The following is a 19,545-nucleotide window of genomic DNA, read 5'->3' as shown; positions in this document are numbered from 1 at the left end:
GGAGTCTCCTTCTTTGGAGGTCTTTAAGCAGAGGCTTGACAACCATATGTCAGGAGTGCTCTGATGGTGTTTCCTGCTTGGCAGGGGGTTGGACTCGATGGCCCTTGTGGTCTCTTCCAACTCTATGATTCTATGATTCTATGATTCTATGATTCTCCTTGTTGTCCGACCTTGTAGTACCCTTGACTGTGATTGCAGAGAAAACTTTCTATATGCATGAGTCTCCTTCACTGGATTGGAATTTACATCATCACCTTTTCTTGTGGACAAGTAACAACCCACCCCACCCTCGCAAAAAACAAAAAAAACGACTCCTAGAGGAGTCCAATTAAGCCAGTGGGGCATGTTCAATCTGAACAAACTCTTCATAGTGAATGCTTTGGGTTTTTGCTTTTGTAAAGATGGAAAGAAAGAGAAATACTACAAGTTACAGATACAGACTTTATAGATGTTGATACAGTTTTCACATCTGCATTCCAACAGAAGTAAGAAAAGAAGTTGAGGAAGCAAGGACATCAGCATGACCATTACATTTCTAATGGCATCTCTTTCAAACTCTCCCACACGTATATTATTTGCTTTCCCAATAAAAGTATGTGGCAGACTCTGTCCAATGAAAAGACCTGGAAGTGTTCCTCTCTTACAAACCTGGCGTATTGGTAGACTCCTGCTGGGATGCGAAGGCTGAGGTTAGCCGGCTAAGAGCCCTTGCAATGACAGAAAGGTGGTTGTTCATGGTCTTCAGCTCTGCCAGGATGTCCCCTAGAGTTGCAGGTGCCTGCTCAGAAGGTGGGAGAATGACCGGGAATGACGGTGGAGGTGAGAAAACAGATTCAGGAGGCTGCTGCTTGATGAACCCTGCCTGGACACCTCCTCCTTCACTAAGGGCAGGCAGATAGGTGCTTCCACTCCTCTTCACATGCTCCGTCCCTGTGGGTGGCTGCTCCTCCTCCTTCCCCCGCTTTGTGCTGGTCATCACTGAAGCGAGGTATGGAAGCCAGTCAATAAGGTGAGGAGCAGGGCTGGGTGAAATGGCTGCCCCCGCAGGGGAGCAAAGGCTCGGTTGCAGAGCTGAAGCAGCGGCAGCTGGTGTTGCAGTGTAAGAAAGCCCAGGATTCGCGGAGGAGGTGGAAGCAGAGGTTGGGTTCAGCGTGGCAGAAGCTGTTGTTTGCAGTGGCATTTCAGGATTCAGGGCCATGGTGCAGGTGGACAGTGGTGGTGAGAACATGGAGGCCTCGCAGCCATAGGGAGGGGATGGTGAGGGAGGAGCTGTGAGAGTTGCAGGATCTTCAGAAGATGATGGTGAGGCAGTGGCAGAGGGGGTGTCAGGGGTGCAAGGTTCTGAGTCTGTAAGAGAAACAACAATAACCATGCAAGAAAAACAATAATGGCCATGCAGTATAAACAGAGGTGGGGAGGGATGCCACTGGCTGGATGGAAATAGAAAATCTGAGGTGTATGTTCCTAATATCCTAGCCTATCTCTTTCTAGTTCCATTCCCCTTCCCTTAAATGTGCTCCCCTTGCTAAATTCCTTGTTGCTAAAAAGGACTGCAGCAGCTTATCACAACTAGGAATAGATGTGCAAGTCTATATATGGTCTGTTTCAGTTTTGCATGTTTCCATTCTATCCCATTTCTGCATTAATATAAGTTATTAAAATAAATTATGTATTTTATCTCAGTGTCTGCAATTTAAAACACATTTTATTTTAAAATGCTAATTTTATGTTGTTGTTGTTGTTTTTACTTTTTAGAGTCAATAACCAAATTCTAAAATGTGTACAAAATTGAAAGGATAATTATGTTCTGATCCATAGTAAGGTGTGACTTAAAAATTATACCTATCCCTAGGACAAAATTCAGCAGGTGTGAGGCTCTCCCTCACCTCTGCCCTCATTAAATGCTGATTAGAAAGTTGAACATCACACCTTTATGTAGAGAGCAACGAAAAGTAGAGGGTGCCACTGTGAGGGGACGTGGTGTGACCATAATGAAGAAATCGTGCACTTTTGAATTTGCCATTACTCTACTGTGTAAAGCGAATACTGCATAAGGAAAGCACATAGCCCCAAGGAATCCTTACCTCACATTTTCAAATATAACCCCACTAGTTTCTAGCTATGCAAAACGCTGCTTGCTTAGGATTCAGCTTCACTGCCCTTTCCTTGTTTTGTGCCCCATCTATGGTTTGGAACATGGTGGTTGAAATATAGAAATTTTACTATTTCTCTTCCTTTGCATATTCTTTTTCAAGGTCTGGCATTGCTGTGAACACCATTATTCCATCACACAAGGAAGGAGATAAGCTGGACTTGCTTGGGCCAGGCCAGGCCAGGCCATCAGCTTCCCTTTGACCAGTCCAACCATTCTGGGCACAGGGAATATGCAGAAGTGTCCAGTCCTAATTGGCAAAAGGTGGATAAAGGGTAGAAATCAAAAGAAAAAAAGAGAGCAAGGGGCAGAATTGAGAAGAAGAGGAAGGATGAGCCACTTAAAAATAATAACTGATTTAACGAAGCTGTAATTTGAAGAATGATAGGAACAGCAACAACAAGCCTCTTATCCTGAAAGGGTTAATTTGTTGTGTGCTGTTCTCAGCTTCTCCTGATAGGTTGAAAAGCTGGTCCTCTGCACTCCAGACCAGCACAGAGGCAGGAATCCCAGTTCCAACAAAGGCATAGTGAACCACACACTATTGGATTTCGTTCATCCATCACTAAAAGCAGCCTTCTGCCTGAATTTTAACTCTTGATCTGTTGGGAGTTAATGTTTTGGTCTGCCTGCTTTCATTGCATCATTAATTTTATCTAGCCTGAAGTCAAATCACCTACAGCTGTAGTCTGGGCATATCCACAAATGAGCTCTGGCAGAAAGAGGCCCTTGCATAAAACGTTGGGAGTTGGGACGTACTGTGGACTTGCCATGTTGACAGTAGCAATGCACAAATTCAGAAATAGAGGTTTTTTTTCGTTATTGTTGCTCATTGCTATTACAATGCAATAATTTTGGAACACACACACAAAAATACGTACATTAATTTGCATATCTTACTGTATGGTTAGGAAGAATCATCAAACAAATGCCCTTTTTGTACCTGCAAGCATTAAACTGAGTAACTGTGCTCACTCTACAAAGCTTACTACACACAAAGTAGGAGATGCTCACAGACAGGTGTTTTATGCTTCTTCTTCTTAAGTTCAAAGCTCAATGTCACTGTTATAAAAACTGTCATGACAGCTAATAGGAAACTGTTGGCCCGAGAGAAATAAGCAAGGAGTATCATCTATTTTCCGCTGATAGCAGGTTAAAGTCTGCCCCCTTTCTATCTGCTGAAGACCCCTCTGCAACTGTAGGTACCACTGTGAACTGCAAAGGGGGTAGTAGAGGTCCAGGTAGAGTCATGTCAAGTCAAAGGGGCAGGTTCTGCAGACATAGTAGACGGTGACTGCTGCAGAGAAGCCATATAGGAAGTTATGTTCTTTTTCTATGCTACTAGCAGCAAAGTCCAGTAGAAACCCATCACGGTGACACTGTTACCCTTTCGGGTGAGAGACATTGCCCTGCAGCTAGGGGCTCTTCCGCTTATCCTGCCACTTTCCCCTGGAGAAACCTGTTGTTTACTGCTGAATCAGAACAAATGTCAGTAGACCTTTTGGACCTGTGCTTTCTAGGTGGCAGTTGTAGATGAGCCCTGAGTCTTGATGAAGCATTCTTCCTAGTGAGCCCTTGTGAAAGGACTGCTATCAGTTGTTAAACTATTTTTTATTTTTAAAGGTTTCTCCAAAAGCCACTGTGGCTGCTCCACTTGTCCAGGTAAGTCCCCCCACCCACCAAAAAAACTCCTCAACATTCCCCCCATCCCTGCCCCCCCCAACTATGGTGGGCAAGTGATCCTGATTCAGCCAAAGCTAGTGTACCAGATTGTCAGGGAACTGCCATCGGTTCAGGAGGGAGAGAGCAAAAGCCGAAAGGATTCTAGAGAGCCTCCAGGGATCGTGGGAAGCAGCTCCTCTTCAACGGAGGAGAGTAAACACGCCTCCAGTGGAGAGGAGGTGCAGGAGTCGGAAGTGGCCAGGCGGTCCCAGGACTCCTTGCCTGGGAGAAGCGGGGAGGAAAGGGGTCCTCCGCTGCCCACGCCCTCCTTACGCAGAAAGCATCCACGCAGAGAGGGGAGGCGCAGACTGGGCGTCAAGAAGCTGCTTTGCTGGAGAAAGTTTAGGAACCGCCCACTCACGGATTCTGCCAGCGAGGAGAGTGGGGCTCCAGACAGATAAGGTTTATTTTGGCAGCAAGAACAAGGCTTCACAGCCAAGCAGGGAGATATTTGCCTGCTTGCTCTCGAGCAACCCCTTGGAAACATGACACAGATGAAGCTGGCAAAAGTAATTTCTAATCATAAAGGTCACTTGGGTCTCTGATGACAAAGATGCATCTAGGAGGACCCCCAGGTTATGCACTTCCTCCCTTAGTGGAACTGCAAGCCCATCCAGAACAGGCAATTGGTCTCTCTTCTGGATATGGCAATCCTGTACACACAGAATGTCTATCTTCCCAGGGTTCAAATTTGGTTTATTGGCCCTCATCCAGTCCACCACAGCATTAAGGCACTGGTCCAGGGCTTGCACAGCCTCTCCCAGTCCCATCGTTCTGGAAATACGGAGCTACGTGTCATTAGCATACTGATGGCAGCATGCTGCAAAACTTCTAATGACTGCTCCCAGTAGCTCCATACAGATATTAAGTACCACCACTGTGATGAAATGGTTAGAGGGTTGGACCTGGGAAATCAAGGTTCAAGTCCTTACCCTGCAGAGCCCCATAGCACAGGTGTTGGGGGTTGAAGAGAACTCCCTCCAGACTTGACCATGCAGGTAGGAAAGGAGTCCTTGTAGTGCAGTGTTTCTGATACCCATCCAATTCAGTCCAGAAGGAGACCATGGCTGAGAGGCCAAGTAAGAGAAGCAGGGTTGCACATCCCTTGTCTCTCTCCTGATACAAGTCATCCATCAGGGTGACTAAGGCAAATTCAGGCTTGAAACCGGGCCTAAACCCATACTGAATTGAATCTAGATCAGTCATTCCCAATTGGTGGGGCTGCATAAGCCACCCAGGGTGTCCGTGGCACCAGGCACATAAAAAAAAACTACCGTAGAGATATCAACATTTTCATAAGTGGGGGTCCATGACTTGGCTTTTGAAACATCAGTGTCATCCAGGAACAGTAGCATTTGCTGTGCTGCCGCCCTGTCTACTGCCTCACCCCCCCCCCAAAGGGTATTGGCAAATGGCCATTGTTATTGGGTCTGGGGGGAGGATTTTAAAGAGTAGCTTCACCACCTCCTCATGAAGGGCAGTTGGCACCACCCCATCATGCAGTGATGGGCACAAAACACGCTGGGCCCACCCCAGCTGGGGAAGGCTGGGGGAGACAAACCAACCTATGTAGCCAGGAAGGGAAAGGGATGAGATTCTTCCATACGCAAAAAAAGAATCAAAAACCATCCAGCACACCCAGGAGAGTGTTTTCTTGGTCTGATGGCACAAATTCCCCCCATCTCACCATTCTGCCAATAGTTATGGCAAACTCCAGTCAGTGCCACCATTTCAGATTCCAGACTGCAAATCTGCAAAGATTTAAGGAACCAGTCGATGGGAGGACTTATGAATCCACCTGTCACTCAGTACTTCTACCCCCTGCATTGATACTGAAAGCAAAATAAAAGCTTGTGAACCCCATGCTGCCCTTTTAGGGGTCAAACTGTCTCCCAAATTGTGCAAGGATTAAGTGTTATCCACAAGAATGCTGCTTGCTGTTGAACATCTATTCTGTCCATATGATTGATTTCCTTCACCACTGTCTAGTCTGGCTGAAGGTGATTCCTTCTAAATGAAGATGCCCAAGTCCACTAAAAACACAATCTTTTTCAGATTACCTTGAGCAAGGTGACCGGCTGTTGTTTTATGGAAAGTGTATTGCAGATCAAGACTACATACCACCTAGCAATCCTGTCTGAATTATACCCTTAGGCATATATGAGGCCACCACAGAGAATATTTCTGCATGATCTTAGGAAATATTTCTAGGAGGAGAGAGTAAAAATCAAGTTGCTTAAAATAGGAATCAGAATATGAGCTCAGGTATCCTATGGAGTGAGAAGGAAAAAGACAACTCCATTTTAGTGACCACCATTATTGAAGCAGCAGTCAAACCCCTGATTCAAATCTGAAAGAAAAAGCAATGACTCAACATGGAAATGTTTTCTGCTAATTAATTCTATGAACTACATTTTATAAAGTGATGGATAAGAGAGATCCATAGAGCTGAGGTCAAGCTGGGCAAATTTTATTTTATTTTTATTTAAAATAAGAACGTACAGAACATGTTTTTGAGTCCCACTTAAAATGATTTTTTTAAAAAAACACACACACACCCCCAAAAAACCCCAGAAGGGCCTAAAGTGTGTTATGTGGAACATGAGGTGAGACTAGGATTGCTCAAGTCCGTCTAGATTTGAGTTTGCTTTTAGGTTTGCTGCAAACAAATTACTTGCCTCTGCCACTTGAACTCTTAGTCACATATCAGCCAACTAACTGGCTATTCACGTTTCATTACAATGTTGTGCCTAAACAAATAAGACATGAGATCAAATTTTTAAAATGACAAGCCCAGATATGTGCCCAGAGTTTGCACACAACATTCAGGCTGGTTTCTGGTTTGGATGCTTCTCTAAAAGAACTTCATATTTATTAAAGAAAGGCAAACACCTTGCGAGGCCTGGCGCTAATAGAAGTGTCTCCATTTTCATTGCTTTAGCACATTGCCTGAAGAGTAGCAGGGAAGAGTCATTTTGGCAGTTGGAGAGGGAGGGGGAGGCCTCAGGGTCACCCCTCCTGAAAAAGGATGGCTGCCTGATTAAATCTATGAAACGAAACAGCTGTAATAAGGTCGCATTCTGCCTGGGAGCCAGGAGCTGGGCCAGCTGGGCACTCTTTCAAACTCCCAAGGTCAGAAAAGGTTGGGACACCACCAGGAATGTGAGGAGAGACAGTCTGACGATGGGGAAGAAGTGCAACTTTCTATTTCCATAAATGAGTCAACAGATGGATGAGGTCAGCATTGGGTTTTAGAGAAGGAAACGTTGTCTACTAAGGCAAGAAATAATGGATATTGCCCTGTATCTGATTATATATATATATGCAGTCGTACCATGGTTTTTGAACAGATTGCATTCTGGGAGTCAAAGGAACTATTCAAAAACCAAAGCGCAGCTTCTGATTGGCTGCAGGAGCTTGGAAATTGTGGGGACCCTTTGCCAAGTCCCAGGCGGAATATATAAAAAAAAATTAAAAAATTGTCCAGTAGCACCTTAGAGACCAACTATGTTTGTTTTTAATTTTTTTATATATTTCGACTGCATCAGACCAACACGGCTACCTACCTGAATCTAGATCCCAGGCAGAAGTTCCACTTCTCCGTGGGTGCTGCCTGGCACTCCCTGCACATGCCCAATGGATTGGCAAAAAGACTGTAGCAATTGTCAAAGGATGCTGGAATCTTATTTGCAATAATGCAATGAACTAACAGCCTGAATGGACTTGGGGAAATGATATCATGCTAACTAACATTTGAGGCACACATTAAATTGTTGATATTTACGGTGGGGTTTCCCCCCACAAAACAGTTTCTTTTAAATGATATGAGAAAACTGATAAAATAGATTGATATCTATTCACAAATCTGTCAGGTGCTCTCCTAGATTATTCTATCAAAAAAAAATTCCTAACAAGCCCTTTGTGGAGATTGTTGTTGTTTTTTAAGCTATTGACCAATGGAACTATTTTTAGAAGAAATAAAGTCTTCCAAGTTTTAAAAAACAAAGTTTTGCTGGAAATTTACTGATACATCCTCCTAATTATGATGGCTCCAAAGGAGGCCAGAGGGTATTCTGTTGCTATTAAAATAAACACAAACCTCAAAGGAAAAACCCACAATAAATTTATTTTTAAAAATATAGCATAAAGCGGCAACACAAGACAACATAATCTAGGATTTTTTGAGATGAAAATAGGATCCTCACATTGTGGGAGATATTGTGACCTTCCCAATGAGCCCTCTTTTTTGTTAGATTTGCCTATTTGTGCTTTAAAAATTCATGCAAGCAAAGTGGTCAAAAAATAGCTGATGTTCCAAGCCTTTATAATGGAAGCAGTGGGAAACATGAAACCCATATCAAGCAAATTTATTTGGTGTTCTCTAGAGTTCATGTGACATCTCTTCTGATTTTTCTGATGTTCTGATACATTTTCTGGCTGCACTTAAAAATGTAGAGAGTGTAAAAAGGTCCACAGAGCACTAGATGTCCCACAAGTAGCACCCACCAATCTTGCAACATCCCAACTGTTATGTACTGAGCTAGGATCCTAGAACAATAGAACGTAGGATCCTAGAGCGCAACAACCAGATTGGCCTGCAGGTCCCAGGAGGAAGCTAACCAGCCTGTTAGGTCTGGAGGATCCTGGAATGCAACAACTGATTGACCTGCAGGAGCAGCCAGTCAGGCCCCAGAAGGGAAGCAGAGTCAGCCAATCACACAGGACCCAATTCAATGTCTACAAGCTGCAATAAAGAGCATGAAATCACTACGCAACTCCGAGTATATTTCACTAACACAAGTGAGCAGCGTCGCAAGCCCTTCTGCGATGACATTCATATTTCCACAGTAAAAAAGGAAGGAGATACAGAGAAGGAGCCAAGATCTTGGACACTCAGGAAACTCAGCCTAAGAGCAGATTATTAACTAGCTCGTGGAAGTGGAGCTGTTGTCGGATTACGCTGCCACCCTAGGAGAGGAATACAGATTTCATTTACTATAGCCTGCTTACTTTGTGCCGTCCCACAGAAGTGCAGACACCGGCCCCTGGGGCTGATGTTTCCAAACACATTTCCTCAACTGGCCACTCAACAGCCACCATAAACCAATGCCTTTCACCACTGTTGACCTGAGGTACATTCAGACTGTTGACATGGAGTCTGCAAGATCCTTTGATTTTTTAAAATGTTGTCCTATGTGCCATTTAAATGAAAAACTAAATATGGTAGGGTAACTACTTTCAACTGCAAGGGGGAGATACATAAAACATGCCTTGCTTGTATTGCTCTTCCATGCTTATCCCAGGCGGGCAAAAACATTTGACCTGGGCTGTTCCAGCCACAATGACAACCACATGCCTTAGAGGTGGCTGCAGTTAGGTGGATACACATCAATCGGACTGATCCATGTTTGCAAAGTGCTTTTATATCCTGAGATGAAAGGCCATGTGTAAAAGCCATCCCTTATTAAGGCTACTACTGCCCACAGGTTCAGAAAGGGGGATTCCTTTTCTACTGAAAGACCACATAAAGAATTCTCTATTTCTCTTTTTCATCTAATATCAAGGAAGTTGTTGGGATTCTGAACTGGTGCCTGAAGGGCTGGGTGGACGCAAGCAAACTGAAGCTCAATCCAAACAAGGCAGATGTGCTCCAGGCCAGGAGGGAGATGACTTCTTTCATTGGGTAAAAACTCTGAAAAGTGACAGCAGGCTAGTTTCTCACAAAGCAAATGGGGAGAAAAGTTCCTGCCCATTTTGTCTCATATCTCAGGTTATGTTCACAAGAACTGAAAAGTGTTAAGTCAACACTCCTTGCTTGACTGAGGAAGTTTGAGCTCCTGAACAGAAGGGATCTCACACAACAGGCACTGCAAAATGTTCTTTCAGTCCCAACTAATATTAGGGGAGGATGTAGCAGACCAGCAATCTCAGATTACTACACCTGTGGAAAATAGAATTTGATTCTATCCTGCACAACACATTAGATATTCCAGAAATTGCTAACACTGAAGTGTCCACTCACCACACTAGCTTTTACTTCAAGTGCAAAGCATGTCGTTTCACATGTAAGAGAAACTCAGCTGCAACTAACTAGCAAACCAACAAAACAATCCTCCACTAAATGTCGAAACCAATAGCTTCAGCTCTGTCAGTCCTGTGGTCCACAGACACACGTCCCCCTGAGGAGTAGATGCAGAAAAGAGTCGTACATGGGGATGTCACTCGCATTACTTAGAGCACCGTTGGAAGAGCATTCATTTCTCATGATAGACCGTGAAGAACCTGACTAAAACAGAAATGGCTGCGCTGGTTCATCTACTGTATATTTAAGTGCTTTGGCATTTATCCTTTATATTTCCAAATAGCTTGTAATACTTTTTTTGTAGACCATAATGATTTTAAAGAAATTTCAAGTGAATGGAGATCAGGCTGCCTTTGAAAATAAAAAATAAACTGACTTTTTTTTAATGCACATGTGACCAGAATACTTAACTGACAATAATAATCATTCACAGGTACCAATGTTATTTCAAAACAGATGATACAGAGAGGCAGACTAAACTTCTATGCACCTAACAGAGGAAATCAAAACTATGATAATTAAAGGCAAATAGGCCTAGAGCAAAAATGCCTCTGTAAGATAAGCAAAAATATATTTCTATCATCTATACTTCATTTGTTTTTCTTGAAGACATTTAATTTATTTTTAAGCTAATAGATTAAACATTCTTCTCACAGTTCCTACAACTTTCTTAAATATGTGAGGAATACCCACCAGGCTAGGACCACCAGCAAATTTTTATGATTTCTTTACACTACAAATATTTGGCAGAACTCAAATTACCCAATAAAATAAACCTGTGGATTCATCTGCAGTTTTAGCTCCCAAGTATTTTTGGGCTTCTTCCCAAAATAACTGATGCCCATCATAGTCCAATATCAAAAGAAAATACATCTCAATTTTCATTTCATGGCCACCATCTGTTATTTAAAAACAAGAGTACACACCATAGCTGTCAAGGTGAACTGAAAGCATCTTATACTGAGTCAGGAATCCAGTTCAGTCAACTTTGACGGGCAGCATCTCTCCATGGTCTGAGCCAGACGTCTCTCCTCACGCTGCAGCCTGAGTCTCTTTTAACCAGAGATGACAAGCCCGTAACAGGAGCCCGTCACATGAGCTATTGCCCCTAGGAAGGAGTGAACCCATGTAGTCACCCAACAGTCTTTGGTTCCCACAATCCCTCAAACTAGCGAGGTACAAAATTTTGCAAAGTTAGTATTTTGCAGCAACAGGTAATAGAACAGGCTGCTTCATCAAATCACTGCTTCTTTTGGGCTGATAAACCAAAAAGTCATTGGACTCACATTAGGAAAATGTTGATTCAGGAGAGTAGCACAATAATGCCAAACAACTTAATTAAAGTTACCGTCTAGCCTTTTGGGCAAGATATATTGAGTGGAATCTGATATTTTTTAAAGCCCTGTGCTCTTGTATTTTAACTGCAATTGGTATGCTGAGTGCAACATTGATTGCCATTAATTCCCTAAAATGTGCCTCTAAACTGTCCAGTCTGGGATGAAACATTGGCATCATAGAATGCATCTGTGGCCTGGTTCAGCTCTCACTGGAACCAAAGAATTTCCCCCCCACTGATTTCAATGAACTGCCTTTGAATTAAAGTCTTTGCACTTCAGCTCCACAGTTGTGCAGGATTTTCCAGCATAGAAAGCCACAAAAAGGTCAACAGTAAAAATGCTTCTCCTCCTCTGATGACTTTATTTCTAAAACTAGCTGAAACCTGTGGGGAAGGGCTCTCTTAGTACCACCTTCAACAATCAGAACTGGCTTTTCTTTCTGTCATTGCCCAGTCAAATCAGATTAGAAAGCTCACCATGAATAGAACTTGACTGAGATCAAGCCAGAAGTTCCAGGATTCACAAAAGCCTTTCCATCCCAAAACCTTGTAATTTTTTTAAAAAAAGGTTTTACATACAGGAGGCCTTACAAATCTCATAAACCACACATAGGCCATGTCCACTTTGTGTAGTTGCTAACAGACAGGAATGTGGCATTTGTTTCCAATTTCAGACTTACAACTTCAAGGCTGCCTTGTTTGATTCTGTGTCATATTATACCTAGGAAGGCTGAGGCTGGATCTACATTGATCTTCTAAACATTATTGAATGTCTATAAGTTTCAATGGCAGTTTCTCATTGTTGGTGGCTCGCAGCGCCTTCTGGTGTCACATCTTAATACCACATTTTAATGTTATAAATGACAAGTGTAGATCCATCCCGTGATTGTCTTATACCATATTTAGGCAAGACTGAAGACCCTGATGAAGAGAAGAAGAAGAAGAGTTTGGATTTGATATTGTTGGGAGCAGTAATGAGTTGGGCTGCTGTGCCTCGGCTCTAAAGGGGAGGGATTTCCTGGGACGTCTGCCAGGAAATGACGTGAGCAGACTGGAATGTTCTTTGTGTTCTGTGAAAGCGAAAGTGTGTGTGTGTCAGCAGCTCGCTCGGTGAGAGGAGCTGGCAGAGATGCAGCTGAACTCTGATGGATTTTTGCCAATGTTATCGGAGCAATAAAAGACTTTAAGGAAAGAATCTGCCTTCGTTTAATTTCAGCCTTTATCACACGTATGCTGCGCTTATTCTGCTAAGGTGTTTTACTGCTGTAGGAGTGAAGAAGAGTTCACGCAACGGAAGCGTGCCGGACTGAGTAGCCATAAATCAATCTGGGAAGATTTACTGGCAGCACCGGACTAATTATCCTAACAAGGTTATGGACGTCAGCACGTGTGGAAAAAGGCTTTGAAGCTGCGGAGGGCTGAGATCGCGTGTCAGATCTTCAAAGGCACAGCGGAAAGACTCAGACGCAAGGAGCCAACAGCCCCATAGACTCCCGGTTTTGGCTGAGTGAGTATAAGCCTACAGAAGGGAAGGGCCATGGCTCAGGCAGCTTCAGAGAACTTTAATATCCTCTTTGAGAGACTGAGTGAGTAGAAAGGGGCTGAGAAGGGCAGAAGATGGCTCTGAAGCACAGTTTTGGCTGTGAGCCTTTGCCATGTCAGAAGCTTACCCCCAGCACGTGGCTGGCGTGGAGCTTTCATGTGGAGCTTTCCCTAGTGGGGGCAGGTTTGTGGGGTGTTGTCCAGAAACCCCAGAAGGCAGCAGAGAGCACAGAGGTGCAGAAAGAAGTAGAGCAGCGTGTGCTAGCGTTTCTAGCAGAAAACGTGGACGTACTCCTGTTACCTCTGGTACAAGAGGCTAGAAGGCCTAGTGCAGCGTGGCGAGCACTCCAAGAAGCTTGTGAAGCAGGAGTGGGCCGAGACGTGGCTGCTGCGACACCAGAAGGGGCAGAGAGCCAAGATGGCGCTGAGAGCCCAGCTGAGAGAAGCTGGGAGAAGCTCCCAAGAGAGGGGGGCTGTAGAGCTGCTGTGGTTGCTGCAGAGAGCTGCTTTGATGCTGAGATGTGTCTGTTTGAGAAGCCTGGAGAGGGGCCAAGCCCAAGCTGGAACCCCAGACCCACCAGACCCACCAGAGGGGGTGCAGGTTATCGACCTGGGAGCCCCGGTGCTGAGAGTGGGGGGGCAGAGGAAAGCAACAGCGCAGAGAAGCCTCTTTCTCCAAAGGCTACTACCAAGAGCTGTTTACGTGAAGGAGCACAGAAATCTTCCCGTGGGAAGCCGTCTACAGTGGAAGCCTTCAAGGTCGGACATCTGGCGAAAGTACAGATAAGGAGTGAGGACTTGCGTGAGAGAAGTCCAGTCTCCATGGCAACTGAGAGAGTTGCAACAAAGACTGCAGTGAAGAAAGTCAACACAGGCCCCAGCCAAGGGGGCAGTGAGAGGGGGGTTGTTGCTATGGCGACCCAGGAATGTCAACAACACAACTCACTGACTGTTGTGATTGACAGTGGAGCCTCGAACTCGCTAGTGACATCTGGCTGTCTGCTGAGAGATTGCAGGCCAGTTGAAACTGAAAAATATGTAACTTTTGCGGATGGAAGCCGAAAGAGACTGACTGAGACAGGATTGTTTTACTGTCCTTTTCTTAAGCATGAAGTTAAGGCTTTTGCAGTGCCTGGTTTGACCAATTGTCTGTTGAGTGTACATGATTTGCTAACAGAGGGCTTTCAAGTTTCTTTTGCAGGTGACAAGTGCGAATTCTACAAGGATGGCAACCATGTCTATACAGTGCATGCCAAAGACAATTTGTTTACTGTTAACCTGTCTTTGTCCACAGGAGAAGAAGACGCAGAAGACGCCAAGGGGCAATGTGTGAATGTAGCGCCCCACAATGGTTGTGCTCATATTTGGCATAGACGCTTTGCTCATTTGGGGTGGGCATTTCTTAGAAAAGCACCAAGTTTAACTGAAGGGTGTGACTTTAAGAGTTGTGACAAGTTTTTAGATTGCAATGCATGTAAGCAATCTAAGATTGTAACTTGCTCCTATCCGAAATCAGAGAGACGCACCACACAACCTTTTGAGTTAATTCATGCAGATTTGTGTGGGCCAATGGCGGTGGAATCTTTGGGGAAGTCAAAGTTTTCTTTGATTCTGGTTGATGATTTTTCGAGATCCGCCTGGACATTTGCTTTGAGAACCAAAGCTGAGGCAGCAAAAATGATTAGGGATTGGATCATAGCTGTGGAGACGATGTATTCCACCAAGGTGCGTGGCTTTCAGAGTGACCGAGGTTCGGAATTCACTGGATCCGCTCTGCAAGACTTTTTCAAGGAGAAGGGGATTAGCCACAGACTCACTGCTCCTTACTCTCCGCAACAGAATGGTGTGGCAGAGAGGAAAAACAGGACAGTGCAAGAGGCAGTTTCTGCAATCCTTTGGGATGCTCGGCTACCCCAAAAGTTCTGGTCTGAAGCTTGGAAGTATGTGGTACATACACAGAACAGAGTGTACAACTCTAGCGTGGGAAATACACCGTATTTCTTACTGCATGGAAAAAAGCCCAAGGTTAATTACTTCCGTGTGTTTGGTTGTGAAGCCTGGGTGCTTATTCCAAAGGCTCTACGCAGAAAAGGCGAGCCAAGAGCAAAGAAAATGATCTTTGTAGGGTATGAACCTGGCTCAAAGGCCTGGAGGTTTGCGTACCCCAGTGGTGATCAGTCAAGACTGGTTGTGAGTAATAGTGCAGAGTTTTGTGAGCAAGCAGGCTGGGAGCGTCTGCACGCAAACCCAGAGGTGGTTATGCAACAGTCCTATGACTCAGACGCTGAAGAGGAGGATGATGAAGTGGTTGCAAGGGACCAAGGTCCAGAGCAACAAAGTCCAAGACAGGGACAACTTAGACTCCCTCAGAGGGGGGAACCTCAAACACCTCCTCTGACAAGAGTCAAGCTTGAACCAAAGAGTGAGCCTTCTTCACCCGTTGAGCCAGCTGTTAGGCCCAAAAGGCGCAGCAGGTCAGAGGGGGAAGATGCTGAGGTTGAGGAAGAAGAAGCAGTGTCACCAAGGGTCACACTGAGGAGATCAGCGAGGACAAGGAGACCTCCTGATCGGTATGAGGCTTCAGGTGTCTGGGTAGGTTCAGCTAGATGTGAACCTGAGTCCTTTGAGGATATTCAGAGTTTACCTGAGGAAGAAGCAGCTGAGTGGCACAAGGCAATGGACAAAGAGTTGAAGTCCATGAAGGATCTAGGTGTGTTTTCACTCACAGAGTTGCCACCGGGCAAACAGGCAGTAGGTTGCAGGTGGGTTTACCGTTTGAAACCCACAGAGACTGGGCAACCACAGTGTAGAGCAGAGGCTCAGAGAACGCTTGTAGCTTGTGAAGCACTGAGAGTTCGGAATGTGTGTCAAAGCGTTCAAGAGGGATTAGTAACACTGAAGTATTGTCCCTCTGCGAAGAACCTAGCTGATGGCTTAACGAAGCCACTCTCCTTCCAGAGACATGGAGAGTTTTGCGTAGGTTTAGGTTTGGAACGACCAAGGGTCGATTCTACCCTCCGATCCGAGGCAAGAGGGGGTGTTGGGAGCAGTAATGAGTTGGGCTGCTGTGCCTCGGCTCTAAAGGGGAGGGATTTCCTGGGACGTCTGCCAGGAAATGACGTGAGCAGACTGGAATGTTCTTTGTGTTCTGTGAAAGCGAAAGTGTCAGTGTGTCAGCAGCTCGCTCGGTGAGAGGAGCTGGCAGAGATGCAGCTGAACTCTGATGGATTTTTGCCAATGTTATCGGAGCAATAAAAGACTTTAAGGAAAGAATCTGCCTTCGTTTAATTTTAGCCTTTATCACACGTATGCTGCGCTTATTCTGCTAAGGTGTTTTACTGCTGTAGGAGTGAAGAAGAGTTCACGCAACGGAAGCGTGCCGGACTGAGTAGCCATAAATCAATCTGGGAAGATTTACTGGCAGCACCGGACTAATTATCCTAACAGATATCCCGCTTTATCACTACCCTAAGGAGTCTCAAAGCGGCTAACAATCGCCTTTCCCCTCCTCCCCCACAACAAACACTCTGTGAGGTGAGTGAGGCTGAGAGACTTCAGAGAAATGTGACTAATGGAAACATTGGATGAGCCAAAGAGCTGTAGCTAATCTGACCATTTTGAACCCATGCAATAAACAGTAGCAACCCCTGCTGCTGACGGCTATGAGGCATTGGGTGTATGTGACAACAATATTGCCTATTTCAGCATCTGTCAAGATGTGGTGGTAGAGGCAACAGGTGTCTCAGCACCATGCAAAAGCACCTGGTGTTGACAAGCAAGGCGGGTTTTCTCCACCCCTTGGAGTTGCCCTTAAGCGGCAATCAGCAATTCCTGCCAATGAACTGCTTCACCCCCACCATGGAATAACTGGCGTAATCTGCATATAGTTTTGCATGACAACTTAGTGATGGTGGAATTGTGGTCTTTATGGCATGGTGTTCATCATCAGGCATACAGGACGTTTTTAAAATATACAAAGTGTGTGAAAGCTCAAAACTCCCCCACCTGAAATGCCCTTTGAATTCTGCTTGGCCTGGGTTTAGATGTGGGGAAATTAAACTGCAGATTTATATGCTGCTCATGTTGTCCTGATTCATTTAAAACAAAACCTGTAGCTATGTAACCCGTGTACGGCTTCATTAGATCTGCTTCTTGGAGGAGATTCAAGGCTTTCAAGCTTGTATGCAGACTGGGAAGGGAATCCAGAGAATGATTCCACGGTGTTTGAAGCTGTTTTGATAAAGAGCTACAGGAGGAATAAAGGGCAGCGCAGACCCAGCCCTGGAGGATGAGCTATTCTCCTCAACTCAGCTATTATTAGGATGGGGCCTCTCAAAGCCATACTCTCAAATGGAGCATACTTGGCATAGGTCTGTGAGTCAGGAGCTCCACTTCCCATCAGGCTCACCTGCTAAGACTATTCTGCTTTCCTAGCAATCCTGCCTTTGGGGGAGGAGGGAGAATAGCAGCTCAAGGCTTTGGCTCAGGGAAGTATGTTCCTCTTTGGGACTTTCCCTATTGGAGCTTTAGAAGCCTTCATTGAAGGAAGTTTGAAACCTTGAGCCTACAAAGGGCTTGCTACTTTTTGCAGACTACAGCTTAGGTGCCCAGAGGCCCAGTTGTCAGATAGGAGGTTTTGCTACTCTCTGTAATTGGCAATGTAACAGCTGATTAAGGATCATATCAGGCATGAGACGGTAGTTGCCAAGGAACCCCTGCTTGCCCCCAAGGAAGCCAGTGTCAGAATAAGTGGCTCTTCTACAGATGGAACTGAGGGGAAATGTAACTGCTTTAAATACATACATACATACTCATTTCCCCCAGTTCATCACCCACAACTGGCAATTGGCACAAGAAGTTCAGATCAGGACGCTGGCGGAAACCTAGTGCGTGGCAAAGTCCAGGAATCCGGGGCATGCTGCTGTTTAAGTTATTTAGAAAGTGGTGTTTCAGTGAGTTATGCAATGCCAAGTATAATGGATTAAATTCTAAAACTCAGCTTGGCAGGAAGATATTACCCACTTTATAAGGTTCCTGAACTGTTTGTGGATATTAAAGAAGTCCTTTGTTACTTCTACTAAACATGTGAAACAGCTGAGAGCTGATCCATGTAACATGGGTATAGAAGTAAAGCATTACAACAAGATAAAAATAATGGAGTGAAACTCAACGGCATGATGACCACAGCATTCACTATGCAAAGCCGGTCATCATTTGTCTGCAGTCTCTTGTCAAGATGTCTTGCAGGATTGCAGCTTCCAGCACCTGAGTGCTGCTGAGTGTTGCATAAAGTACAGCAATTTAACTGAACCAGCATCCCTGCTCACAAAGCTCCCCAGAGAGGGGGGATAACTGATGTGTCCCACTTGCTTCTCAGATGGGGAAGCCGGAAGCTAAATGCACATCTTTCTTTGTTTTGTCTTTTTGGGTGAAGGGTGAAACAAAGTAATCTGGGAGGCAGTTCTAAAAAGTTATTTTCACTCACATTCTTCAGTGGTTCAGAGAGTGAGGGCTATATGTTTAAAAGTAAGCTTAGGCAGAAGTTGTCACCATGTTTTTCCTGCAATAAGTTGTTAACAAAAATTTGGAGATTTTTGCTTGGAATTTTGAAGAAAGAATTGGAGGATCACCAGAGGAATTTAGAGGGGAGATTTCAGATAGTAAAGCTCCATGTGCCACCACATTTCACTTAAAGAAAAATATCACTGTAAATCTGGAGACTCCAACATATCTAAGGAACTTTAGGGAAGAGATTGGTGGTTGTTAAGGCTCCTCAGCTTGGAATGTTAGGAGAGAAACCTTCCTAAACCTTTGGGTTGCCATGATAGAAACGGGGTCTGTCTATCCCTACCCCAGCTGGGTTAGAGAAGTAAGAGCTGGATGAGAAGCATAACCACCAGGTTTAATTTAATTTTGATTTTTTTAGTGGTATCAACTGCTACTAAAGGAGATAATCAGCTTTTTCCTGAATTGGCTTAAGATGGCACAACATTCGCTATAAAGACCATTCTGCCAGTGAACATGTGCCATTAAATTTGAGCTCTGGGCACAACTAGAATGACAGCAGTCTCATCTACTCTTAACAAGGAAGCATTTAAACTTGTAACTGGAGAGTGTGCACAGCCATTATGGACAAGCAAGACTGTTTACATGCTGCAGAGCGCAGAAGGAAAGGAAGCCAACGGCTGTGTAGGTCGAGATGCTGCAGAGTTAAGCACATTGCCCCTGGCCACACAGGGAGTTCGCGGCTATGATAGGAGCTCGTATATTCCTGGCTCATGGTTCTAATAACTGTTCTGCCACTCCTAAAAATACAGTGGACTGGAACCATTTCATCAGAATTTGATCAACTTTTGAAGTAAAGTGTGATTTCCCCTTCCTCTCACCTTAAGCAACAACAACAACTGGATCAACATTAGAGGTATCTATTTGCAAACTAATTTTTCTTCAGGTTTTTTGTGTGTGTGTGCATTCATAAATATCTTGCTTTTAAAAGAAAAATCTTCCTACCAGATTCAATATAAATGCCAAGTTTTAGCCCATAACGTTTTGCATTTTCCCCTATTCCCTGCTTTCTTGGCAATGTTTTTAACCCCCGAAAATAGAGGTTTATTGTGGAAATGCTGACAGCTTGTTAAGCAGAGCATCACATTTGCAACACTATAATTATGTCTCCTTCCAACCAATCCAAAGAAAACATGAATTTCTTGC

The 19,545-nt window shown here is 44.5% G+C and overlaps 1 protein-coding gene across 8 annotated transcripts in view; it reads right to left on the bottom strand.

Annotated features, from left to right (window-relative positions):
- Positions 1-427: 427 nt before the first annotated feature.
- The window catches only part of RUNX2 (RUNX family transcription factor 2), a 222,454-nt gene continuing 203,336 nt past the window's right edge, over positions 428-19,545 (bottom strand). For all 8 annotated transcript variants that reach the window (XM_083435594.1, XM_083435591.1, XM_083435596.1 and 5 more), the window contains one exon: positions 428-1,347. In XM_083435594.1, coding sequence (XP_083291720.1) covers positions 641-1,347 — 707 coding nt within the window. In that variant the 3' untranslated portion in view covers positions 428-640. The remainder of the gene's footprint in view (positions 1,348-19,545) is intronic.

This window comes from Podarcis tiliguerta (assembly GCF_965153285.1).
Source record: "Podarcis tiliguerta genome assembly, chromosome: 3".
Taxonomy (NCBI): Eukaryota; Metazoa; Chordata; class Lepidosauria; order Squamata; family Lacertidae; genus Podarcis; species Podarcis tiliguerta.
The sequence above is the reverse complement of the archived record's forward strand: the minus strand, read 5'-3'. Positions and strand labels throughout refer to the sequence as shown.